Here is a 26170-nt window from a genome sequence, read left to right as displayed (position 1 = left end):
TTGATAAATTCCCACAAATGTATACACGTGGGCAAGCACCACTCAGAGTCCTGTCTCACGCCCCTGTCTCACTGACCCTTCCCGGGTAACCGCTAGCCTGTCACCACAGAGCAGTTGTGCCTCGCTGCACATAAACAGAAGCAAACGGTAGGTGCTCTTTTGTGTCTGGCTTCTACTGCTCAATGCCACGTGTGAGCGTCACGTGATGCCTGCGGCACTGCAGCAGCCTGTGCTCCTTTCCACTGCTGCATAGTACTCCGGTGTCGCTTTCTCCTTTCTCAGGTGCACATCTGTGCCATTGCCAGTTTTGGGCTATTACGGATAAATCTGCTGTAAACATTCTCATGTGTATCTTTGGTGGACACATGTGCTCATTTCTCTCCGTGTATCACAGAAGTAGAATTGTCAGGTCACTGTTGTGTATACAGTTAGCCTTTGTAATACTGCCCAGGGGTTTTCTGAAGTGGTGGGGCCATGGTGTGTGTGGTTTTAACCTTATTTAACACCATCGTGTTAACCTTATTTACAGATCCCTCTGGAAGGAAGCAGGGCATAAATCACGAACACAATAAATGCTGCAAAGTGAATGTCTGTGACATAAATCTGTATCATTCCTGAAATCAGCCCTATGTGTAGAGCTGCGTGACACAGTGGAAACTCAAATGGTCCTCATAGCCAGGCCCAGAAATCGCTCATCGAGTGTTCACAGCACATGTGCCGGGAGATTTGAGCCAGCGGGGTTCTCTGATCATGTTCATGGAGAAATGGGGGACTCCTGCTTAGGTCCCTCCCACCCACTGGATCACATGAACGCTCATCACTATCTGAGCTGTCACCTGGGAGCAGGGACCCTGCCCGAGGGAGGCTTGGCTTCAGTGAATTCCAGACAGTAGGGCGATGCCACTGCACAACTCTGGGGTCACTGCTCACACTGTGTTCTTGGCTCTGCCCATCCGTGGCCAGGGCACCGCCCAGAGGCTTTCTGCTGGGCTGAAAGGCTAGGCTGGGGCGACGGGAGGCACCTCCCCCTGTGCGGAGGGGGGCCCTTTGTTGGGGACAGAGCAGCATTACACCTTCCTCACCGACTGGGCACTGCCAGGAGGGAACGCGGGTGGGCAGGCGGCAGTGGGGAACGGCTAGAGGAAAGTGGCTATTTATGCTCTGTTGAAACATTCATGAGCCCTGGTGGTTAAAAATAAGATCCAGCTGCAGAGATAATCATGCAGGAAAAAACCCAGAGGTGAGAAGGAGAACGCAGGCTGTGGAAATGGAAGACAACGCTCAGTGCTCGATGCCCAGGATTCCTGGCCAAGGAAGAGGCGGCTCAGTGAAGCTGCTGCTGGGGGCCAGGGCAGAAGGCGGGGCGAGACCTGGCCCTCAGTGTGGCTCAGTGGCCCTGCTTGTGCCAGAGAGGCCACCCCACAGGCGCTGCTGATGTCAAGGCTGGAAAGCCTGACAGAGAAGGCAAGCTTCAACCTGGCAGGGCGAGGACGCACCGGGCCAGGCAGGGATGCGGCCGTTGGCTGGGGGCCCTCGCCTCCTCCTGCTGGGTCCGGCAGTCTGCTTGTGGCCGGATCTGCTGTCTCCTCTGTGAGCCAGGCGGGCAGCCAGAGGTGTGCCAGGGCAGGTGTGTGTGCGTGTGCTCGTGTCTGTGCCCTTCCCTGCCTACCCTCCCACTCCTGCTCATCACATCCTCCTGACGGGGCTGGACCGGCTTGTGCCTCCCACTGAACAGATGAATAAGCAGAGGACGCTTGTCCAGGGCACCCGCCAGTGCAGGGAGGCAGGGGGGTCTGGGGGCCGTGCAGGGAGGCAGGGGGGTCTGCAGGTGGGCCTCACCTTCCTGGTTGACTTTGTAGTGCAGTGTGACAGGGCCACTGCACCTCTGGATGGTCCAGTGCGCCTCCTCCTTCGTGCACGTTTCCAAGGGGACACTCTGCCTCTCACCTTTGATGCAGCCTTCTAGCTAGAGAGCAAAGACATTGTTCCTCGGTCCCATGGGTGAGACCGCTTGCTCCAGGGGAAATAAAAGCACCTCCCCAAAACACTGACAAGCTCAGCGCACCCCATATGGGCCATTTGCAACCCGGAGCGCACGTGTATACATGTGCACAGGCTCCAGAAGCAAGTGAGGAGTTGCAGAGAGAAGAGCCTGGCCAGGGACCCCTGCGGAGGCGCTGACAGCCCTGCACCTTCCAGCTCCCTCCTCCTGGCCAGGAATCCCAGCTCAGTGCAAGGCTTGGGTGTGGGAATGGTCCTGTCAGCTGGGCAGAGAACACAGGGACAGGCAGGGAGGGCACTGAGCGGTACTGCCCCCCGCCCCCAGCACCCAGCCTCTCACCAGCAGCAGCTGGTGGCCCTCGTGGAGGCCTGCCTTCTCAGCCAGGGAGCCCGGCTTGACCGAGTGGATGAAGCAGCCTCTTGCGTTGCCCCCGACCAGGGTGAGCTGGGAGATGAGGCTGTCGCCAGCCAGCGTGGTGTGCTGCACCGAGGGCCCGGGCCCCCGTACGTGCCCCACGGACGTGACAGATGGCCGGAAAGGTCTAGGTCAGGAAACAAAACAGGAGTCAGGCAGCTGGAGTCAGGACACCTCTTCCAGGGCACACCAGAGGGCAAGCCTCACGTGCAGCCTCTGGGGCTGTCAATTGCCCTGAGAGCTGCAATAGCAGCCAGTGTGAGAGACAGCTGGCAACTGGCTCCTGCTGGGAAAACAGACAAGCAGCTGAGCTGCCCTCCTGGCTGCTGGCCGTGACCAATGGGAGACGCTGGCTGGGAGACCTGAGGTGGCACACGGGCCCGATCCTGGCACCAGGTGCACTGGCTACTCTGCTTCTCCTCACACACCAGGGGGGCCGCTGTGGGCATGGCCCACTCCTTCGGCGTGTCACTGGCGGGGCCATCCTGACACTGGAGTCCTGCTTCCTTGCCTCTACCAAGCTGTGTGGGCCCGGACAAGCCCCTTCCTTTCTGGGCCTGACTGCGGGTCAGGGGAAGTGACCGCTGACTCTGGGATGCTGGGATCCCCGGATTCTAGGGGAGCTCAGGGTGACGATGATGGTCTCCTTTGTGGGGAATCTAGGCAGGGCACGCCCTGCCCCCATCCTTGCCCCCAGCCCAGCCTCCCCTTTCCCACGACCACAGTACCTTTCTAGAGAGAACTTCCTAAACATGAGGTTGACTTGCTCCAGGTCATAGGCGTCCAGGCCCTCGGACTGGTGGGAGGAGGAGGAGGAATGGATGGAGGGGGGTCCAAAGGAGGACCGCTCGTGGCTGTCATCTGCAAAGGAGCCAGGCACCCTCAGGACCCAGGAGTCGGCGGCCCCTGGGCTCTATCTGGGGACTCTTCCCCTGGGCGGGGAAGCTTGGAGAATGGGGTGGCATCAGGCAGCTGTCCCTACGGCCTCCGGGGGGCACCGGGTCCAGTCCTTGCATCCCCTTCCATAGAGACATCCCATCCCCAGGAGCCCCTCTTCGTAGGAAGCTGGCCAGCTAGCTGGTTTCTTTTTTTTTTTTTTTTTTTTTTTAATTTTTTTTCTTTTTTTTTTCTAGCTGGTTTCTAAGGAGCCGTTTTTTGTATCTGGAAAAGGGGACTTCCATTAGCAGCTGCTAGTTCTGTTTTTGAATTGGGGTCCGTGTTTTTGTTTTGGGACCACATGAGGTTTCACCACCATCCACCAGCCTCTTAGCCTGTGGGGCTGGGGTGGGGCAGGCACTGCAGAGACTGGGCCTGTACAGAAGCCCCTCTTCCCAACTCAGTGGGACCCCAAGGACCCGGGGGTAAAGACGCCCACCGCACACAGCTCACGCTGGAGGCTCTGCGAACCCTGCTCTGGGCTGATAACAGGCGCCTCTGCAAAGGGAGTTTGTCCCGACACTGCAGAACGCTTTGGACGGCTGCCCAGAATTCTCTCCAGCTCTCCCCTTCCCAAACTCCTTCAATTCTTCTCATTACCCAGCCTCCATTAGGTGCTAACCTCTCTTTAACACTTGATAGCTTCTGATGGCCCCCAATTAAGGAGAGACACTAATCTTTCATTTTATCTGCTGGCAGCCTCAGCTGGCAGGAGTAGAAGCAGGGTGGGGGAGGCCGTTTCCGTGCTGCCAGCCCTGTTGGGGCCAGGGGCACTGCCACCCCCCCAAGGCGCCCAGCTATCTCCGGAGCGGCCTGAGCCCTTCCCGCTTCCACTGCTGCCCCTCCAGTCAGGGGCTCCATGTCTGTAAACCTGCACTGGTTGTGCCTGCTGTGCATAGCTGTACCACAAGGCTCTGCCATGGCAAGGACACATCCATCGTTGTGTCCTATGCACGTGTAATGGCCTGGAGAGGTGTGGGGGCTCCATGTGTACTGGGCTGAACTGGACCTCCTGGCTGTAAGGGGCGGGGGCTGGTGCCACACACTCTGTCCCTGGAGACCGAGCCCCCGTCCCCAGCTCCCTGCATGCACATTCTGGGCCAAGGGAATATCCCCTGGTCACACCAGCTCTGCCTGAGGGAGACTACATACTCTCGGTCTCCCTGCTGCTCACCTGCCCCACACCCCTACTTCAGGGGACGAGAAATAACCGTAATTGCCACGCCACCCCAATTCTAGCCTTGCCCTCCCTGCTAGTACTTGTCTGGTTGAGGCTGGTTAACAGTTTACCGTGTTTCTCCGAAAACAAGACCGGGTCTTATATTAAGTTGTGCTCCAAAAGACGCGTTAGGGCTTACGTTCAGGGGATGTCATTCTGAAAAATCATGCTAGGGCTTATTTTCCGGTTAGGTCTTATTTTGGGGGAAACATGGTTGTATATGGGTCCTGAAGAGGTCTCCCTGCTTGCAGGCTGCCTCCCACCCTACTGTTCCTTCATCTCTCTGTTTCTTCTTCTGCAAAATGGGGACAATAGCATTTCTGCAAAGTGGCTGAGCATCAATTAAACTGGATCAGATACACACAGGCCCAGAACTTCCATGGTGCTTGTCTACAGTCACGAGATGTATCCTTTCTTCAAAACTCAGGGCTAACTTGGACGCGTGTGCAGCAGCTGGGGTATCCCCACCGCGGACCAAACGTAGGACAGGCTCCTCCAGGTGTCTGCCTCCGGCCACAGGCAGCTCAGAGGCCTGTCTTCTGCGTGTAGACAGCACCTGACCACTGCTGTCTCGGAACCCATTCCACACCCATTTTCTGAGGACCTACTGTGTGCAGGGCTTCCTCCCAGGTCGGGGTGTGAGCGATATGTCCGTGCCCTGGCTGAATGTCACCTGAAGTGTTTCCGATCTGCTGGGTACCTACCATCAAAGTCTAAGGCATCGAATCCACCGCTGTCATTGTCTTCTTCAAGCGTGCTGCAAGACACGAGGGAAGAATGGGGGAGAACACGTGTGCGTCAGAGATAGTCATGGGAAGGAAGCTTCCAGAGTGGGCAGGGCAGACGGGAAAGGATGGTCAGTAGGTGGAGCGAGGCCTATGCACCAAGGGAGAGCTGGATGAGGCTGGACGCGCCGCTGGGAGGTTGCGTCAGCCAGGCTGTGGATGGGCATGAAGAGCAGGCGGGCAGGGTCCTCATCAGCCCCACGAGCTCTTTCCCACTCACTCGTCTTCTCTGACATAAGGACCTAACATCCACTGGTACTCCATGGGCTGCCCTGGGTGACGGGCCTGAAGCAGCTGACCGTCCCGAGCCAGGACCGGAAGGGACCTGGCTCGTCAGTGTGTCCCCAGAGGTCTACGTTGTCCACGTGTGTCTCGAGGCCCACACCAGGCCCTTGGCAGGACTGCAGATGTGGACCCAGCCCCTCTGGCCACTCCTTGCTCTTGGCCCTTTGGAAACCACCCAGCTATGTCAGACTTTGAATGTGATTAGCCAAATATCCGGCTGGTCGGAAACATCTGGATGCCCCGGCATACCTCTCCTGTAGTTTTCCTTGTTGGGGACACCGATGGTTTCCGAGAGGTAAGGGGTACAGGGAGGAGTTGGGGGGCCATTCACAGGTCTCTCACTCTTCAGCAGGAAAAGCCAAGCCCTGGGGCCCTGGGACAGAGGAGCCTGACTTCTGGGGAGCATGGGGCAGAGTGACACCGGTTTCATCATTTGATAGCTGCTGGGTGACCCTGGGAAAGCATGTCCCCTCTCTGAGCCTTAGCCTCCTCATCTGTAGAATGGGTACTATCCTGACTCCCTTTTCAGGTGGCCTCGAGGACGGCTGAGGTAGTAAGTTTTGAGTGGCACATGCAAGTACCGGCTAACCTCCCACCTCCTTCCGCCACCTGTCACCCACCTCCGATGAGGTGCATCTTCCTTGTAGCGTCTGACAATGGAGTCGTTTCCTGGGGGCTCGGCAGTGATTGACATGATGCTGGAACGGCTCCGGTGGGGCTGCTTCAGACGCACATACAGGTGTGTTATGGGCTGGTATTTATACACCCGTGCCTCCGTGGGCATAAATATTGTATACACAGGAACTAAATGTAACTCAGATGTATCCCCGCTAATGTAGTCGTGGGGGTCGGCAAGCTGGTTCTCAGAGTAACCTTGGCCGGAGAAGGCTCGCTCAGCCTGGGGCAGCCGAGCTGGGTGCACATCTGCTTGCACAGCTGCTCCCTTCAGGAGCGGGGTGGGGAGGACACAGGCGGGAATGGCCAAGGCTCAGGAGCCAGGCTGAGCTCCACGTCCCCGGGCTGTGCCAGTCTTGGGCACTGGCTCTGGACCAGGTGAAGACCTGATGTGTGTGTGTGTGTGGGGGGGGCAACAGAAGCCCCTAAACAGCATGGGGGCTAGAGGTAGACCTTTTGAAACTAGGCCTGCCGGCTCCTGGCAAGGACTGCCCTAAATAAGAGCCCGGGTCCCCCTGCCCCCCACCAGCTGCAATCAGACGAGTCATCCTCGTCATATCTCTATGACCCCAGGGCCTGATTTTGGAAGCTGAGCTGACAAGCTTCCCAAGGCTTCCCTCGGGGTTAGAACGCTAAATCCCAAGCCTTATGCTGCCTGGCTGCGGGGAGGGACCGGATATAGTGTCTGACTCCCTGGCTGGCCCTGCCCAGGTGGGCTGGAGTGAGGGGGGCTGTGGGCTGGGGCAGAGGGCACCGAAGCTCTGCTCTGTGGTGCCTGCAGCTCCTGCTGCTCTTGGCCCAGGCTCCCCCTCTCCCCACTCGGCAGCCGGAGTTGCCAGCGGCTGAGAAGTTGCAGCAGAATTTTCTGCCGCCTGTGCAATTCGCTACAGCCCCTTGGAGGCCCATCTCTTCCTCCCACCAAGTGTTAAATTGGGAAAGAAGGTGTAAATACATCATGAGGCTGTGGAAACATCTTTAAATAAACATAAGGATGACCTGGGCTGCAGCCCAGAACACGAGTGATGCTGCCACAGGCCCAGCTTGGAGGGGAAAGCAAGGGGGCCAAGGTCTTGGGGGGGAATGTGGGCGGGGGAGGGGCTGGTGGGGACCACGCTTACCATCTTGGCGAACGAGGTGGTGACCGGCAGGGACCGGGAGGAGCTGGGGCTGACGTCCAGGCCTTCTTCTTCCTGTCCTCTCCCTGTCCTCACCCAGACAAAGCAGGAGAGGCGGAAAGGGAAAGGGGACAGGGGGCACTGAGCCCGGGGCTGACCTGTCTGGGGGCTGACCTCCTGTCTCCCATGAGGACTTCCTCCTTCTCACTTCCTGTCCCACTGCAGGCTCCTGGAGGGGAGCCTGGTCTTGTTCACCAACACGTCCCCAGCCAGGCCCAGGGGGACCTCAGTCAAGGTCCCCAGCCAGCACTCACTCTCTGGGGGGAATGTCCCAGCCCATTACCCCATCCTCAAAACGAATCCCGTGGCCCCTATGGAACAGGGCCACCTGAGCAGGGGGCAGGGCCAATGAGGGCACCCCTCCCGCTCCTCCAGGGGCGGTCTGGGGCCCTGTCCTGGGAGGTAGCTTTCCCATCCGTGTCCCGCCTTGCTGTGTGTGGGCAGGCAGACGGACGCACGCACGCACCCTCGCCTGCGGGCTTCTGGAGGGGACGGGCCATACATTGCAGTTCCCTGGCCCCAGCGCCTTGTACTGGGCAGCCGCAGAGGCTTGGTGAGGAACCAATGAGCTCCCTCTGCCTCTTCTTGGGCAAACACCCTCTCTCCTTCTCATAGGCCCCAGGCCCCTTATGTTTCCCTTCTGATAAAGAACGTCCTTGAGAAACCTGATCTGGCCACCAGGGATGTGAACATGTGCCCTGCACTGGGCGCCATCTTCCCCAGGTGCCTCTCCTCTGCCCTCCTCTGGGCCCCGGAGAATGGCCTACAGCCCGACTGGAATCCGCATTCCCCTGCCCTCCTCACGGTCCCTAGGAGGCATGAGGTCCACGCCTCAGGCCTGTCCGTGTGTCCCATCAGCCTCTGCAGTCACTCCCAGCATTCCCCATGGCAGAGTGTGGGGCTCCACACCGCTCTCTGCTCCCCGCTCTGTCCTGGGCTGCCCTTGTAGACACTGTGTCCACTGGCAGAGAGTCTCCCTTTTCCAGGCCCAGTCTAACGCCCCTTTCCTGATGGATTCTTCTCCAGCCTTCCTCCAAACTCTCTTTCAGGTGTCCAGAGCTCTTCCCACCTCTCACTGACGGCCCTGAGTACACGGGCTCCCCAAGTGTCCACTTGGGCCTGCTGGCACCTGGCACTCAGTAGGTGCTTGAGTCACCTGGGCAAACCCACGCGAGCCAGCTGCCACTCCAGGGTCACAGTGAGGACCAGTGAGGGAATTCTGAAGACAGTGTGTCTTGCAGAACCAGGTTTCATGGAAGGACCATAGCCCCATGCTCCGGGGACTGCCGGCCAAAACGGGGGGAGGAAGGTCGAGCAGTCACCCGGCTGACGAGCTATGAGCAGAAACTCCAAGTTCAGCTTAAGTACTGGGGGCTCCGGAAGGGCCCACAGGGCGGTGCGGCAGGCTGAGGGAACCATAGATGTGACGTGGCTGCAGTCACAGCCCCTGCCCTCTCTGGTGACAAACAACATTAATTACTCTGTGCATACCCGCTAGCTGGGGCGCCGAGGCCGTCCCAAGTTTACCCTGCAGAAGCGATCGCTACAGTGGGAGAGACAGAGGACAGACAGGAGAGGGAACCCGGGCGTCTCACTCACCTTGAAAATCTGATGTCTGCTTCAGGCTGATGGGGGATTTGGCTCTCTGCAGCTGAAAGGGGAGGGGAGAGAAAAGACAGAGGACACAAATCAAACAAGGCCTGAGACACATGGCACTGGAGAGACGGAAATAAATAAACGGAGGCGAGCCCATGCTGCCCCTCGTCATGTGGCCACTGGAGTCACAGAAGCCACACAATGCCCATCTCGGGGGCACTGCTCCCCGGGGCTAGTGTGGCAGCTGCTGGTACAGACAAGCTCTCTCTCGGGAGGCCGTGCGATGTGGCTCAGACGGTACGAGGAGCCCGGAGTGGCAGAGGGGAGGTGTGGGAATGCCAGGCCGAGCAGAACTGGCACATGATGCAGGGGAATTTTCAGGAAAGGACGAGGCTTTCGAGCAGCTGTCCTGGCCGTACTGGGCACGAGGGCTAGCGGTTCCCCTGCTGATGTCCGACATGCTGCCTCTGGCTCCATGTGTGCAGGGCGGGGTGGGGCAGGGAGCAGGGCCCTGGAAGCCCTGCTGCTCATGGCCCATCACGTGGACCATCTCACTCCCTCTCTCCCCATCCAGTCAGCCGTGTGCCATGGATACTGAGCAAAGCAGACAGGATCACTGCTGGAGCCCAACTCCCGAATGGTGCCCGGCACAGCCATTTGCTCAGTTGACATGTGAACAAACAAATGAATTTGGAAATAATGCTTATTTCATATTCTCTCTCTCCCTGTCCTACTATATTTAGAAGAAACGGGAGAATTGGTCAAAACAAACAAGTGAAGCTTGCGCTGGCACAGTCTCCATCGACAGGGCTGCAGCAGTGGAGGCCCGTGTGGCAGTGCCGCGCCCGCCCGCCTGCCGGGGCTCCAGGACCCCTGACCCGGGCCGGAGGCAAGTAAGTACCTGGATGCCCTTCAGGTTCATCCTGCGCTTGGGTGGGTGGTACGGCAGGAAGTATCTGCTGTCTTCTGGCGACTCCTCTGAGGTTGAAGAATCGTCAGCTTCCTGACCGTTGGTCTTGGGGCCAGCGTCCCCAAAGTTCTGAGAGATGATGGTCACTGGCAGGTTCCTGGGCAGACTCTGCAAAGAAAAGCCGGGGCTGGTGATGGAGCGTGAGAAGCAGCCCGCAGGCAGACACCGCTCTGCGAATGGTGCCATCACTCCGTGGGGACCCAAGCCTGAAACGCTGGAGGGCCTGCACCTCTTCCCTGACCCTGCGGCCACCCGCACAGCAAGGCTATCATTCCAGCTCCAGTCTCTCTCCTCACAAGCCTCTGGCCAGGGGCCTGGAGCAGGCCTCGCATCCTTAGTAAAGGGACTGCCATGGGCTGCCGTTGGCCCTTTCCTTCTAGGCCATGTCATATTCCCAGCTCCAGCCGCAGGCCTACGCTACAAACATAAAGGACTGCCGAATGACAGAGTAATGGTACGAACAGCTCAGACACTGTCCTCAGGGTTCTGGATCCCTCGTCGGAAGCTGAGGGGCAACAGTATTCAGTAACTCCCACTGCCCCCCACGCCACACAGCACCCTCATGCTGCACTGCCCCCAAGGCCAGGGTTCTGCCCTGCTTCTGGCACCAATCCTTCATGGTCCCAGAGCCACCGACCTCATAGGTCCTTACCCACTTGCTCCCTCCTGCTGCCCCTCCAGCCTGCCCCCGTCTCCCACGCCACAGATGACAGAACTGCCAGTCCTGGCTGCCGACGGCGTGCCCTGGGTGCCACACCCCCAGGCCTTTGCTCACGCTGTCCCTGGGGCCCCATCTTTCACTCATACGTTCGCAGATGTCCTGAGGGTCTACCCTGCATCGGGCAGTGTGCCAGGTGTTGGACAAACAGAGGGACCTTCCGGGAGTTCCTGCCTGAGCACAAAATGCTGGAAAGGCTGAGCCCATGACACAGCAGCTCCTGGTTTCCACTAAGGGGCCAGTGAAGGCCGAGTCCAGCCAGGCAGGACGCGGCCAGGTGAGGTTGGGACAGGGTTCCAAGTGGAGGTCCCAAGGCAATCAAGGGCTTCTCCTATAGGAGTCTTTCCTGAAACCTTGGGAGCACAGCCCTCCACCCCGCTCCAGAGCACCCCTTCAGTGTAACTTGCAACACTGTTGAAACGCCCCGCTCCTGGGTTTGCCTACAGCGCTAAATGGGAGCCCTGAGGCGGGGGAGCTCTCATACTGGTTTCCCCAGGCCACTGACTCGGGGCCTCAGGCAAGCTGGTCGGCTGCTTGCGGCTGGGTTCCTCCCGTGGCAACTGAGGGCAGGAATTGGACCTTCCTGGGAGGACAGTCCTGTGGGTTAAATAGCACCACGCACAGAGGGCACTTAGCGCCACGTCTGCACACGACAGCACTCAAACCCACGCCACATAGTTCCACCGCGCTGAGCGCTGCGTTCACTCAGTTCTGACTTCCCAGTCCCTGCTGTGATGTGTACTGTGAACGTCACCCTGCCCATAAATGGCAGTTTCCCCATAGGCTTTAATGGGAGCAGGGCATCTTAAACCTGGTGACCGTCCAGATGGTGGGGGGACCCCAATGGGAGGCCAGTGGCTGGCTGTGGTCAGCTGAGGAGATGCAGCTACTTGGTGAAGTGACCTGACTGACATCGCCCAGCCTGCACGTGGCCCAGCAGGGTTTTCACCTGCGTTTTCTAACTTCCAAGTTAATCACTTCCACCCATCACTACACAGACACACAGAGGGTTCGAGGACATGGATCACTCTGGGTGTGGCAGGAAGGGTGGACTTCTGGCTTCAAATGTCTGAAGAGCCACAGCAGGGGGGTGAGGCCCCTGGGCGCCCCTGGGGAGTTGGGAGGCCTGGGCTCCGGGCGGGGCCGCAGACCGCCGCCCCACCTGGTCCAGGCCGCCGCTGTCCCTGGAGAGGCGCCGCAGCTTGCTCTCCAGGTTGACGATGCAGGCTTCCCGCCGGACCATCTCGATCCGCATCTCGTCGTTCTTCTCCTCCAGCTCGCGGATCTGCTTCCTGTACTTGTCCTTCTCGATTAGGCACTGTGCGTACTGGGTCTGTGCGTCATCCCGGGAGTGGAAGGCCTGCCAGCGAGGAGGAGAAGGCCGCTTAGCTCTTCACCCCACGCAAAGCGCATCAGATCCGGGACGTGGCCCTGCCCAGACACCCGCTGCCCCGCCCAGGCGTCAGCTGCACGGTCGCCTGCTCTTTCCTTGCCGCCCTCTCCTGGGTGCCAACCACCATCAAACTGCTCCACGGCTGCCATCTGCCCGGCCCCTGCTATGAGCCAGGCCCTGTGCTCAGAGCGCTGGTGCAGTGTCTCATTAGTGCTGTTATTATTCTTCCCATTTTACAGATGGGGGTCACTGAGGCAGGGGAAGGGGAGCTTGCCTGCAGTCACACACTGATGAGTGGCAGGGCCTGAATGTGGCTGCCTTACTCTAGAGACCACATTGTCACATACACTGTTGGAGCTCAGCTCAGGCCCCCACCATAATCAAATGCCTGTGAATTATGAAAGCCTTTTGGATGGAATTCATCTTGAAATGGCAACAAGGAAGCTGGATTCATGAGTATCTCCTGCGCATGGACACGACACTGGGCGAAACGCCCCGCTGGCCGCCCTACCTACCTGGTCACGCTCCCGCTCCACCTCCTCCAGCTGCAGCATGACCGTGTTCATGCGGTGCTTGTACATTTCGCAGTCCTTCCCCAGGGTCGAGCACTTCAGCTCCAGGTCTTCCTTCCCCTCCAGGTACTGCGGGCCACACGGGAAATCAGCACGCGCGGCAGGGCACCCACTGGTCAGGGCTGGGGGTGGGTTTCCAGTGCCTTTCTGCTGGCCGGCCGGCCAGAGCTGGCCTGTCCCTCCCTACATCGCCTATCCTTCCGAGATCCAGCTGTCTGACTAGCAGGGAGCACGGTAGTGGGCCAGTCAATTAACTGACATTTGCTTCAGACCTACTATGTGCCGAGGAACGTATTGGGACACAGTGCAGATACTGTGCGTGTCATCCCATGGCCCTCAGTCAGGAGGGGAAGACAGTCATTGACAAATGACTGTGAGGGTGCGGATGCTGGAAGCGCAGGGAATTTATGCCCGGGTCAGAAAGAGACTGGGCTCGGGGTCGTGCTGACTCACGTTAGTGCACAGGGGCTCCCTGGTGACAGGGGCAGCCCAGGGGCACCAGGAGCGGAGGCTGCCCCACCGCCCAGCACTCCTACCTTGTCCCGCAGCTCCTCGGCCTGGCGGACCTCCTCCTGGAGGTTGTAGATCTTGTTGACCAGCTCCTGTCGGTCCTCCAGCGCCTCCTTGCGGTCATGCTCCAGGATGTCCAGGATGGCCTTGTCTGAGTCTGGCAGGCTGCGCTTCCCGGCCTGGGCGGGCGGGCGGGAAGGGTTAGGGCAGGGAGCAAGGTGGGCCCAGAAGGCGGGGAACAAAAGAGCCAGCGACAGACACTGAGAGACCAGAAGGTTCTGTGCCAGGAAAGTACAGGCATGAATCGCTGTCTCTTGGGGTCCTTAAGCAGCTTATTGTTTAAGAATTTTATCACCTGGAAAAAAGCATAAAACCCACTTGTGCTCAGGAATACCCCGTGGCCTGTTGTTCTGCCCTAGCTCTTCTCAGAGCCGGAGAAGAATGTACTGCTCCTCAAACACTTCACAGGTGACAACAGAGAGGGCTGATCGGCCTTCTAGACGCTTCCCCTGAAATATCAACTAATCTGCCCTGATCAAACCTTGCTCCACACCAGAGCCTTGCACACCAGGCAGCCAGTCCTGGGGGATTAATGCTACGGGGCTGCCTGTTTCCTTTCCTTAGATATATTCTGGGGCGTTGGTCCACAGTGACTTGTTTAACCCCCACACCTGACTCTGTGGCGCCAAAAGCAGGCAGGCTGGACGTTTTAACAAACCACACGGAGCTAGCTTGTGGCTGATTTCTCAGCTCTTTAAGGGCAAGTGGGTTTCGGCTGTACCTTCCTCACGGCGCCCGGGAAACTGGCATCCGTGTGTAAGATTTTTGTGGAGTGCGTCAATTGAGGAAACTTTTCACAAGTGTTATTTCACGTGATGTCATATCTGTGAGAAGCGGGTGTGTGCTCACACCGTGTACAGAGGAGGAAACCGCCGCCCAGGATGCCGAGCTGCCTGCGTCCTGGCGGGCGCTGGCCCCGCCCCCGGCTCACCTGTATGATGGACTGCAGCTCCTGGATCTTGGTCTTCAGCATCTCATTCTCCCGCTCCAGCTCCAGAACCTGCTCCTTCTTGGGCCGATTCTCGATGTCATTTTTCAGTTTCAGTGACTGGTTCCTCTCCAGCTTGCATTCCTCCTCCATCTTATTCAACCGATGTTTCAGCTGATCGATCTGCAACACCCCAACAGTGCCGAGGGGAGCAGGCAGTTGGCAGGAAACACTCGGGAAAGGCCACGCTTCCTCAGATGGCCCTGAACTTGCAGCAGAACCCGTGCTATGCCCCCTCTCTCCTCCTTCCAGGTGGTGACAGAGAAGGGCGCAAAGAAACCCCTTCCAGTGAAACAAGCCACCATCTCCTTGCTGGTGAAGAGTTCCTGATTCGTTAATTTAGAATAGTTCTAAAGGCGCTTAGAAAATGCCCTCAGGTAACTTTTATGGGGTGGAACAGGCTACACAGGAGGGTAAAGATACCCACTGGTGTTTCCCTGAGGTCTGTTACCCATTTCAATGCCCTTGTATGATGGGCTTCAAATTCTGATCCTCAGAACTCAAGGACGGCCCTGACGCGCCCTAGGGTTATCCACAGGAAGTCAGGGGGCAGGGCCCCATCCCGACTCCACCCCCCAGAGCAGCTCTGCTTGCACAGGTTTTGTTCTCTTGGGTTTCACACAAGATTTTATTTGAACAAACGGCGCTGTTGCTAGAAGAACGGCTTGAGACCCACTGGACTGTAAGTTGACAGGACCTCTGGTCCAAAGGACCTGCCCAGAGTTAGTGTTAGAAGGAGTGGTTTCCTGGAGGAAGCAGTTACTACATCTACAAGCGGGACCATTGGAGCTATGCTGGGCTTCAATCTCAAGAGGTGAGCGTCAGGAACTGGGATCAAAAGACTTCTTACGCCTTTGTGACTCAGAGTGTCTGCTCCCCCAAACGGATCAGGCTTGGTAAAACACCCAAAACAAGGGGATTGTTTTCAGGGGCTGCAGGGAAGGGAGGCACCAAAGGAGTGGCTGTCCCTTTTAAATTCTAGGCTTATGGGAGAAAAGCTTCGAGGTATCTGGCAGGTAAGGGTGGTGGCTTTAACAAAGGAAGGATAGCTGCTGCAGCCCCATGGCCAGAGGGGAGGAGGAATGAGGCCCGCCCGGGAAGCAGCCTGGGGCTGAGCAATCACCTAGGGACTCCATAGGCCTAGACACGCTGTCTCAGCATTAATGTATCTCCAGGGCAAGAAAATACAGGAGAAAGTTCTCGGAGAGAAACTTATAAGTCCCTGCCAGAGGTTAACTCCCCAAATCCTGGGTAAAACAGAATCTTGGAAGATCCACCCAAGTACCCTGTACAGAGCCTCAGTTCCACCCGAGTGGGCATGGAGTGGCAGCTCTGTGGGGTGCTTACTGGGTCACCCACTTTACCAGGCTTATTATGGTGCAGTGTCTCAGCAATCCTAGGGCGTAGGTATTATTTTCATTATTGCCATTTACAAATGAGGAAACTGAGGCCAAGAGCCAACTATGGTGAAACTAGAAGCCAGATTTGAACTCAAATTTATAGGATTGAAGAGCTCATGCTCTTAACAGAAACTCTGTTACCCGCTGTGCCACTGACTCAATTCATCTGAATTCAGTGGATTGTTTACTGATCTGCTTGCTTCAACTAAACCGTAAGTGACCTGAGCAGAAATCAGGTTATTTATCCCCATGTCCCCCACAGTGCTAAGCACCGTGTCTTATGCATGGCAGGTGCTTAATAAATATTCTATTTTCCACCCAGTAGCCAAAGTAATCCTTCCAGATATAAATCAGTTGTCACTCCCCAGCTCTCAATGCTTCAGTGGCTTCCTACCACAGCTGGAATATATTACCAAGTTCTTACCAGGTCCCCGTGATCTGGACCCTGGCCGTCTCTCCCACCTTTCACGCCCCTTACTCATTTGGCTCCAGAAAAACACCAAACATGCCCCCTACTTGGGACCTTTTGCATGGCTGCCTCCCTCCATTTCCTCAGATCTCCGGTCACGTGTCCCCTTCTCACCAACCTTTCCCAGCCATCCTATTTAAAACAGCATCCCTCACAATCCTCATACTCTTTATTTTCCTCTCAGTACTGCCAGGCGTGTATCTATTTGTCTTCTGATTAGAATGTAAGCCTCATGACAGCAGGGCCTTCCTTGGTCTTGAGTTATGTGTCCCTGGAAAACACCCTGGTGCATGGTGGCCGTCCATAAGCACAAAGAATGAGTGAGTTAAGCCAAGTCCCTTCCCTTTCTCCATTTTGATGGTGAAGTCACTAATGACATCAATTATCTGACGGGCAGACTGTTCATTGATAAGTATATTGGCTACCCCACTGCGCTTTGTGGAGACAGTTGTGAAAGGCAGAGCCCCAGCCTCGAGGACCTCATGCCTCCCTGGAACAGGTGCTGTGTCCATCTCCTCGCTGCCTTTCTGGGGCCACCGTCTGGTCCCCTGGGTGTTCCCACCTTCCCCCTCCCCTGGCGTGGTCCAGTATCTCTGTGTGCATATGTGCACATGCTCATGGTGGATCTGGGACCCAGAGCAGGAGGGAAACCCCACGGGGCCCACGTGGGCATGTCCGCACTTGCGTGTGGTAGATCTAATCTCCTGAGCAGGATGGAAGTGCCACTGGGTTCCGGTGCCCCTGGTCTGCACATGCACATGTGATCTGGGTCCTGATGTGGTGGCAGGAAGCCCCACTTGTGCTGTGTGCACACGCGCACACATGCGGATGGTGGAGGTGGGTCTCTAACTGTCGCGCTAAGCTTCCTGGGTCCGTGTGTGCACGCGTTGGGTGGGTCTGGGCCTTCGGAATCACGCGGCCTCCCGTCCCCCTCTGCTAGCTGAGAAGCACGAAGCTCTGGCGGCCTAAGGCCCGCGCGGTGGTCTCGAGCGCCAGCAGCCTCCGCCGCCCCTCGCCCAGCCCCGCCCGGTAGCCCCGCGGCCCTCACCTCGAGCTGGAGGTCTCGGCTTCTCATGACCGCCATGTTCTTCTCCTCGCTGAGCTGGGCGTAGCGCATGGCCAGGTTGTAGTTGTCGTCCTTCACCTTGACCAGCTCGTCGTTGTAGCCGTCCCGCTCCTCCTTCATCTTGTAGTACCGGTCCTGGAACGTCAGCAGCTCCATCCGCATCAGTGTCAGCTGCTTCTTCTCGTCCTCCAGCTGCCGCGACTTGGCCAGCAGCTCGCAGCGCTGCAGGTCCTTGGCCTTCATCTGCTGCTGCAGCTTGATGACCTCGTTCATCAGGAAATGCGTGAGGCCCTCGTGACCCTCCTCCACTGTGGAGAGGGGCAGCCGGTCAGGCCTGGGGCCGGGGAGCGCAGGAGGGGGCTTCCGGACGCGGGGCAGGTGCCATTCGTTCACTCATTCGCTCAGCAACACTACTACCGTTAGGCACTGGGGTTCAGGGTGAGCAACACAGCCTTGGGCCCGGCAGCGCTCACGTCTGCTAAGGGAGACAGACAGTAGGAAAGCAGATGATCACGCACCAGTGTTACTACAGACTGAGGATTTGACTGGGAGAGTGTGTGCCCGGGACCAGGCCTAGCCGCTGGCAGAGGGCTCAGAGAAGGCTCCTGACAGCTGAGCTGCAATGTTAAGTGTAGGAGAAAAACACACTCCAGAAGGTGGAGCATTGCCAAGGCCCTACCGGGAGGCGGGAAGGTCTTGGCACAGTTCAGGAACTGAAGGAAGACCAAAGTGGCGGGAACCTAGAGAGAGACAGAGGCAGAAAGGTGAGGCTGGGAGTGTCAGCAGGGGCTGGACCACGTTCAGCCTGTGTGGGCTGCATTACAGATGCGGGTATTTAGATGGAAGCAATGGAAAACCACGGAAAGGTCTTACGCAGGGGAGGTTTATATGAGGAGAGGAGAAAGCACTGGCGAGCACAGGCCTTGATGTGGAGTGGACAGCGTTGTAGGGATCTGGACTGGGTAGTGGTGGAGAAAGAGAGAAGACTGATTCCGGAATATTTAGGAAGGACAATTCAGAGAACAAGACGAGCAAGGGCTCTGGCTCAGGATACTGGCCAGAGAGCAGGCAAGGCAAGGACGAGATCCAGAGGGTAGTACAAGTATCTCTTCGGCCCCACCAATGTCCATGGGGATGTTCCATGAGCACCTACTTCTCTCGGCTCCTGCTTCAGTTTGCCCGTCACCTACTTTGCATCATCAGGCAGAAATAAGTGGTTGACAGCCCATAAGTGCCAGAGGGGCACAGTCCTAATGCCACGGACTCATAACTTTAGAACTGTCTCACCACAAGACAGGGACACACACACACACATCTACCAGAGTCTGAATGCTCTGGATGGCAAAACCACTCACCCACAATGGTGGAGAATCTCCGGGTGGGCTCCTTCCCAGTCACCAGTTTGTACAGTTCTGGGTAATAAAATTCCAGGCTCTCCAAGAAGACCACATAGCCCCTTTGGCCCTTGGTATGTAGAATGTCCAATAATCGGCCTAGGGGAAAAGCCAAATCACTCAGTGAGAAGAAGAGGACATGTCTGATTGGATGCAAGTCTCCGTGTCCAATCTCATCCTGGACTCTAGGAAGACAGATTCTGTCACCACATTCTGTCACTCCTGAGTTGTATCTTGGAGTCCAGATAATGTAAATCAAAGTGCCAGGCTCGCAACAGGGATCCAGTGGGTGTGAGTTTCCTTTTTCTAAGAAATTGGTAGAACCAGGATAAACGGAATCGCAGCCTCGGGAAACCAACAGTTTCAAAGAGCTTCCCAGTTGACCAGGATTAAAATGAACCACAGAGGCATCAGCTCGTATGTGACTGAATAACAATTACAGAATAATACATGCTTCTCTGGGATTCAGAGCAGAAAGACAAACATTGTGTGGGAGCTAGGGGTAGTCACAGGAAGCAGGCACAGCTCCCTGCTCTTTGGGATTATCACACAGTCTGGAAACATCTTTAACCTGAATGTAACTTGCCCAGCGGTTTTCAGTTTCCACCCTACTGGATCCACTTATTGTTTACATTTCTTGGCCCTCCCTTAAACAATTTATTTTCAGTTGTTTCTTCCCTTGAGGTCCTAAAACTACCTTTTCCGTAGGATAGACATAATAAGTAAGTTTCATCTCGTGTCAACGGATTGCTTGGCGGAGCTGCCTGGAGCACTGTGTGGAGAAGGCGTCTAAAGTTACATCCAAGCTCAGGAGGAAAGCATGCTGTGATTAGTGATGTCTGTCATGTGAGCAAACGAGAGTCACAGCGTATGAGCTACTTATCACCAGTCACACTGCGGGAAAGTGATTTTCAAACCTTTTAAACCATGAGCCGCAGAAATATACTTTACACTGTGACCTCGTACCCACACACAAAGACAAATACACAGACATATATATATACGTGTGTGTGTATACATACACATACATATATAAACCCAGAACAAGTTTCACAAACCACTCTTATTACTGTGAATGAATGTGATAAAGTGTCATGGACACTAACTAGGCAGTCTAGAAAAGTCTACAGACCCCTTCTCAGAATAATACTTTTTTTTTCTCCTTTTTTTAATTAAAATCTATTGGGGTGATGATAGAGTAATACTTTTAAACAGATAAAATGCATTGGATTACAACAGGAAACAATTGCAATAAAATACAGCGATCAAATGTTAAAGTTACGACTCAGTAATGTGCTCCTTTATTGACACATTAAATAACACAGTGTCACGACAGGTCTAATAAGTACTACAATTTCAAGGCAGAGATGAGTGTAAATGATATTTGGGGAGATCTGTAACAGCTGTAATGTGATGTGATATGATATGAAGATGTCTGTAAGTTTTACTGGCGACAAAGTCACAGGTATTGCTAGTCATTACTGTCATTTGTTGCCTACCTACATTCGTCATTGAAGGGGACGCTAAAGCCCAGTTAGGTGAGTAAAATAACCATAATCCCCCTATCCAAGTTCGGGACCCTCTGAGTTCCATACTTAGCTTGGTGGGGGCACAGGGGTGGGCAGAGGTCTGTCTGTGGACCCCAACCGAAAAACTCACGACGTCGAGACATGTCATGTGGGTACAGCTAACGGAAGGTGAAGGGCATTTCCTGCAGCGGCCACCAGGGCACTCCCTGTCCCCTCCCCTGGGGCCCCGCAGGTCACCCACCTGCCCGGTTGATCTTGGACGGCAGCATGGGCGCGTTGAGCACTTCATCCTCGTCCTGCTCGTCGATGACCTTGCACTGGCGCAGGTAGGGCGTGAGCTTGGCAGGGTTGATGTAGCGGCTGAGCATGTGCCGGTTACATTCCACGTTCTCCCACAGGGCGTCCTCCTCGTCCTTCAGGGTCTCCATGTAGTCGTCCATCTTGGGCCCTCCCCCTCTCAGACAGAAACCCCAACAAGGTCAACAGCAGGGCTTCACTGGGCAGCCCTGTCCAGTGCTTCAGAGCGCTCTCTAGGGTACAGGAAGTTGGAGAAGTACAGGGAAGTCTGGGTGTGTTTTACCTACTTAAGAAAGGAGGGCACAGGAGTACAGGGATTTATGGGGGGAGAGGGGACAGGCTGCAGCTGGAGTTGATTCTTTCCATCCCAATTTGTGCATCTCACTAAGAATTTATCTTTCCCAAAACAATACATACTATTATTTTTGGTTTTACAATGTCACATAAATGGTGTCATACCATATGCTTCCTTGTTTCCTTTTAAAACTTGCTTTTTACTCTCTACATTTTTTGAGATTTATTTAGGTTGATACATATAAATCTAGTGTGTTCATTTTTAAACAGCTTTAATGAGCTATAATTCATGGACCATACAATTTACCTTTTTAAAGTGTACAATTCAAAGGTTTTTAGTATATTCACAGTTGTGCAACTATCATTACAATTAGTTTTAGAACATTTTCATCAACCCAAAAGAAACTGCACATCCCTCAGCAGTCACTCCCATTTCCCTCCAATACTTGCCCCTCCCCACCCGCACCCCCCTCCCCAGGCAACCACTAATCTACCTCTGTGTCTACAGATTTGCCTGCTCTGGACATTTCATGTACAACAGGCTCTTGAAAAATGTCGTTTCATTCAATTGTCAGTATTAACAATCTCTGAATTTCAGTTGGCTTATTCGTCTTTAACTGCTGAATATATTATTCCATTGGAAGGATATACCAAAATTCCTTCTCTATTTCCCTACTGATGGATAATTAGTTTCCCCCCAAGTGTTTACTTGACCATTTAGAACTATTTGTAAGAGGGGAAAATGGAAACAACCTAAATATTCGTCAGGAGATATTCCAGGACCCTTTTATACCACAGCATATAGCACAGATGTGGTGACATGAAAACATCCCAAGGCACATTGTTTTTCAAAAAAGTAAATTTCAGAATGCATGCATGTAGTATGTATAATAAAAAAAGTTTTGGTCTTTGTCCCAGGTTCCTGGCACAGAGCTCTTGAAACTCTTGGACTCCTGTGTGGTGAGAGCGTATCTTTTGCATGGTAACAAGACGACTAGTTGCTAAGGGCCCCTAGGATGGGGCTGGCTGGTGGCCAGAAAAACCGAGCAAGTTACTGGAAGGTTGTACTTTGGGCCTCACAGCCTGACCTGCGGGGAGGAGAGGGCTGGACACTGATTTCATCTCAATGGGGGCTGATTGAAACAATCACACCCGCGGAATGAAACCCTGGTCAAAATCCCTAAACCATGGGCTTCCAGGAGTTTGCAAGTTTGTGAATGCACACACATGCTGGGAGAGGGGCACCTCAACTCCACGGGGACAGACGGTCCTGTGCTGGGGACCCTCCAGACCTTGCCCCATGTACCTGCCCATATGGCTTTTCATTTGTATCTTGTGAAATAAGGTATATTAATAAGTGCAGTGTTTGCCTGAGTTCTGTGTTATCCCAGCAAATTATTGCACCTGCTGAGGGGCCTGTGGGAATCCCTGATTTACAGCCGCCCAGTGAGAGTACGGGTGGCCCCTGGGACTTGCAGCTGGCATCTGAAGTGGGCGCAGGCTTGTGAAATTAACTGAGATAAAGGTCACGGCCAGGGCAACAGACGCTCCAGGATGCAGTATGTGCCTTCTCACTCACATCCCCTCAGAAGGCCACGGCACTGATATCTCCTTGTTGGTGCCAAATACACCCTTTGGCCAAGGCCAACTGACCTGCACCTTGACCTGGGGATTTCATATAGGCCACAGAGACTGGTTAGGTGTGTGTGCTGTAGGGACCTGAACTAGAGGTGGCACCAGGATGGCTGCGGAGGCTAGAGCTCGGTCTGGTACAGCACACACACAGGCAGGAGGCCAGGCAGGCAGAGGGAGCTGCAGTGAGAGAGCCCGAGAAATGGGAGACCCTGAGAAGTGTGCGGCCCGTCCCTCCAGGGAGCTAACTGCAGCTCCCGCCTGTCAGCCTTGGCCTCGTGGGGGATCTGGTCCTTGCACGTGGCATCTGGTCCTCACTCTAGGCCTTTGTCAAGCTCCCTATTAATTTGAGCTGTTTTGCGTGGGCCTCTGCTATGTGCAGCCAGAGGGCTTGAGTCACAATATCTGTTTCTGTTACGAGCAACAGCTGACTTTAAGTGAGTAAAAATGAGGAGTCAGTCCCATTCACTATAGTAAACTCTGCATAGACATCAACCTGGCTTTACAGACTTAAGTCCTAACCTCTGCAAGCCCGTTTGCTAACGTAGGGCCCTGGCTACCTGGGTCACTTGGTGAGTTTGGGTTCATGCCACATAAAAGCCGCCCACCTCAGCCGCTCACTGACGAATCAGTATGATCACTTCCATTCACTAAGGAAAATGTACCTTCCTTTCCTGTTTCCAAATAGGCAGCACCCACGTTGGATGGTCCTCCCTCCCCCGTCTCAGCCAGAGCTGGTGGCAACTCTGACCCAACCCTCAGCAGGGTCTGGCTTGGTCTTGAATCAAAGCCTGGACCACACTGGTCTTTCTATTCAACAGCAGGGAAAACAAGATCAAGGCTCTCGGGCCAGGCCCTACAGGTGGGCCATTTTGTCATCTTTTTTTCGGGACAAGGAGACTACCTGCCTGTGGACAAACTCCGTGGCAGCTGCTGGTCTCAGTCCCTCACTCATTCACTGGAAACATTTATCGTGTGGCTCCCTATGGCTGTTACCGTGAAGTTCAAAGTCCTGATCTTGACCCCCAAGGCCCTGTGTGGTTTGCCTCCTGCCAGCCCTGCCGGTCTCATCCTGACGGTGTCCCACGCACGCTGGCCTCTCTGATTCTCCACCAAACTCCTGCCTGCACCTCCCCTCACTGCTCCCCGTCACGGCTCAGGTAACCTCCCCTTTATTGTTCGCTCTAAAGGAGATGACATGAAAAGTACCTGGCATGTGGCAGGCTCACGACGGCAGCTGGTCCCCTGTGATGGAGGTTTGACTTTACTCCTGCCTGGGGCTTGTCCCTCCTGGAGCCAGTCTCCTGAATCTGGAGTTGCGATGGCCGGGATCTGTCCAAGGAGAGAGAATGTGACTTGGCACAGAGGTGGTCAGAGAGCGAGAGCAGCATTCAGGTATGAAAGTGATGCTGAGTGCATCTTTCCAGGTGACAGTGATGAGGCGCACCTGCCCAGGAGCTGCCGGGAAGCAGGGCTTTTGTGCCAGCCTGTGGGCAGTCTGGAAGGCCACGCTGGCTGCACATTCTAAGACCCCTGGGAACAGAGGGAGGGACACACATGGCCTGGGGGTTGCTCATGGCGGGGGATGATCTCTCTACGCAGAGTGGAGACCTTCTCACCAGCCACTAATTCATGAGGTCAAAAGCAGCAACCACATTCTTGAGACCAGACGAGTTCCCTTCACTGTGAGTTATGTCTTCAGCCCCCGGCTGGCCGTGGGTTTGAGCAGGAACACGCCACGGCACACTCTGTGATTTCCCCAAGGTGACATTTCTTATGGTGACTGACAAGGTTGTGGGAATGCCTGGCTGCTCTAGGAGCCTGACTGTGGGTTTTACCGGGAAGGGCCAGTTCTCCTTCTGGAGAATGGGAGGCTAGGGAGGGGGAAAGGTGGGGCTCAAACTCTGAGAAGGTGAGAGGGGCCTGACTTCTGTCCTGACAGCTGCCAGGGTCCCTGTGGTGGGGCCGCAGGCAGCTGCTCCACGACTGCTCCACTTGGGAGTGATGGGGACACTGGGATGACGCTATTTAATCAGCAACTTGCTTGGTTTTGGCTTTGAGGATTAATCACAGGTGACACCAGCTCTCTCAGAGCTGACAGAAGCTGTTCTTGTAGGGTGTCAGCTGGTTTGGAGTGAGCTGTCACCGGCCCTCGGCCCCGGGGAAGTGGCAGTGACATGCTTCTCTGGAGGACACCGTCTCCTTGGTGTCCTCATGGCCTCCCTGCTCTGTAGCGGGGACAAGAGCAGTTGCACTGCTGTGGGCACTGCGGATGAGAGCTGGGGGTGACCTACAGAGCCAAGTGCCAAGACCAGTAGGGCTGGTCACAGGCCAGCAAGCAGGGGCAAAGGGAAAGGAGCCTTTCCTGCACTTGCGTTAGAAAAGAGAACATGTGTTTCTTTTATAATCAGAAAGTTTTTAAAACATTAATTGTGAGGGAGGGAAAACAGGCATGCATAGGTGAGGAGGGGAAAACCGAGGCACGGGACAACCAGTTGTGAGGATGACCCACTATTTATGCCCTCAGAGTTTTGATTACATCCTTGAGAACTTGGCCCTAAGGCCGGAAAAATGTATAGCGTATGAGGTGTCCCAAGAGACTGACTTATGGGTAGAACATTCAACAAGCTGAAGCATCTCTCCTGATGCTTACAGATCATTAACTGTGTGCCTGGTACTTTGCTAAGCAGAGCCCTATCTCAAGGGCTCTTTAAGATAGGCACTATCATTATTATTATCATCATCGTCATCATCATTATCTTATATCATCATCATCGTCATCATTACCATCATCACCACCATCACCATCACCATCATCATCACCATTATCACCACCATCACCATCATCACCATCATCACCATCACCACCATCACCATCATCATCACCATCATCACCATCACCGTCATCACTGTCTTACATCATCACCATCACCATCATCACCATCATCACCATCACCACCATCACCATCATCATCACCATCACCATCATCATCACCATCACCATCATCATCACCATCATCACCATCACCTCCATCATCATCACCATCATCACCATCACCGTCATCACTGTCTTACATCATCATCATCACCATCACCATCATCACCATCATCCCCATCATCATCATCACCACCATCATCATCACCATCATCACCATCACCTCCATCATCATCACCATCATCACCATCACCATCACCATCATCACCATCATCATCACCATCATCACCATCACCACCATCACCACCATCACCACCATCACCACCATCATCACCATCACCACCATCACCACCATCACCACCATCACCACCATCACCATCACCGTCATCACTGTCTTACATCATCACCATCATCATCACCATCACCTCCATCATCATCACCATCACCATCATCACCATCATCCCCATTATCATCATCACCACCATCATCATCACCATCATCACCATCACCTCCATCATCATCACCATCACCATCATCACCATCATCCCCATCATCATCATCACCACCATCATCACCATCATCCCCATCATCATCATCACCACCATCATCACCATTATCACCATCATCACCATCACCACCATCATCACCATCATCACCATCACCTCCATCATCATCACCATCATCACCATCATCACCATCATCATCACCATCATCACCATCACCTCCATCATCATCACCATCATCACCATCATCACCATCATCACCATCATCATCACCATCACCATCATCATCATCATCACCATCATCATTATCATCATCACCATCACCTCCATCATCATCACCATCACCACCATCA

At 55.0% G+C, this 26170-nt stretch overlaps 1 protein-coding gene across 4 annotated transcripts in view; it reads right to left on the bottom strand.

Annotated features, from left to right (window-relative positions):
- Positions 1–26170, bottom strand: part of CARD11 (caspase recruitment domain family member 11) — a 92941-nt gene that overhangs the window by 10688 nt on the left and 56083 nt on the right. Inside the window, exons 2-17 of one of the 4 annotated variants that reach the window (XM_074313986.2) lie at positions 23589–23711; positions 20398–20610; positions 18589–18726; positions 17216–17541; positions 14242–14421; positions 13277–13429; positions 12684–12809; positions 11938–12135; positions 9989–10165; positions 9091–9142; positions 7435–7517; positions 6262–6359; positions 5276–5328; positions 3145–3277; positions 2342–2543; positions 1840–1966 (exon numbers count right to left, since the gene is read on the bottom strand). In XM_074313986.2, coding sequence (XP_074170087.1) covers positions 1840–1966; positions 2342–2543; positions 3145–3277; positions 5276–5328; positions 6262–6359; positions 7435–7517; positions 9091–9142; positions 9989–10165; positions 11938–12135; positions 12684–12809; positions 13277–13429; positions 14242–14421; positions 17216–17541; positions 18589–18726; positions 20398–20610; positions 23589–23595 — 2266 coding nt within the window. In that variant the 5' untranslated portion in view covers positions 23596–23711. Of the gene's footprint in view, positions 1–1839; positions 1967–2341; positions 2544–3144; positions 3278–5275; positions 5329–6261; positions 6363–7434; positions 7518–9090; positions 9143–9988; positions 10166–11937; positions 12136–12683; positions 12810–13276; positions 13430–14241; positions 14422–17215; positions 17542–18588; positions 18727–20397; positions 20687–23588; positions 23715–26170 lie in introns of those variants that run through there. The other 3 variants (XM_019757568.3, XM_019757565.3, XM_074313987.2) reach the window with 3 other exon arrangements.

Source organism: Rhinolophus sinicus, chromosome 5 (assembly GCF_057876585.1).
Source record: "Rhinolophus sinicus isolate RSI-liver-muscle chromosome 5, RSI-T2T, whole genome shotgun sequence".
NCBI lineage: Eukaryota > Metazoa > Chordata > Mammalia > Chiroptera > Rhinolophidae > Rhinolophus > Rhinolophus sinicus.
Note: the sequence above shows the minus strand (reverse complement) of the source record. Positions and strands in the feature narration are given on the sequence as shown.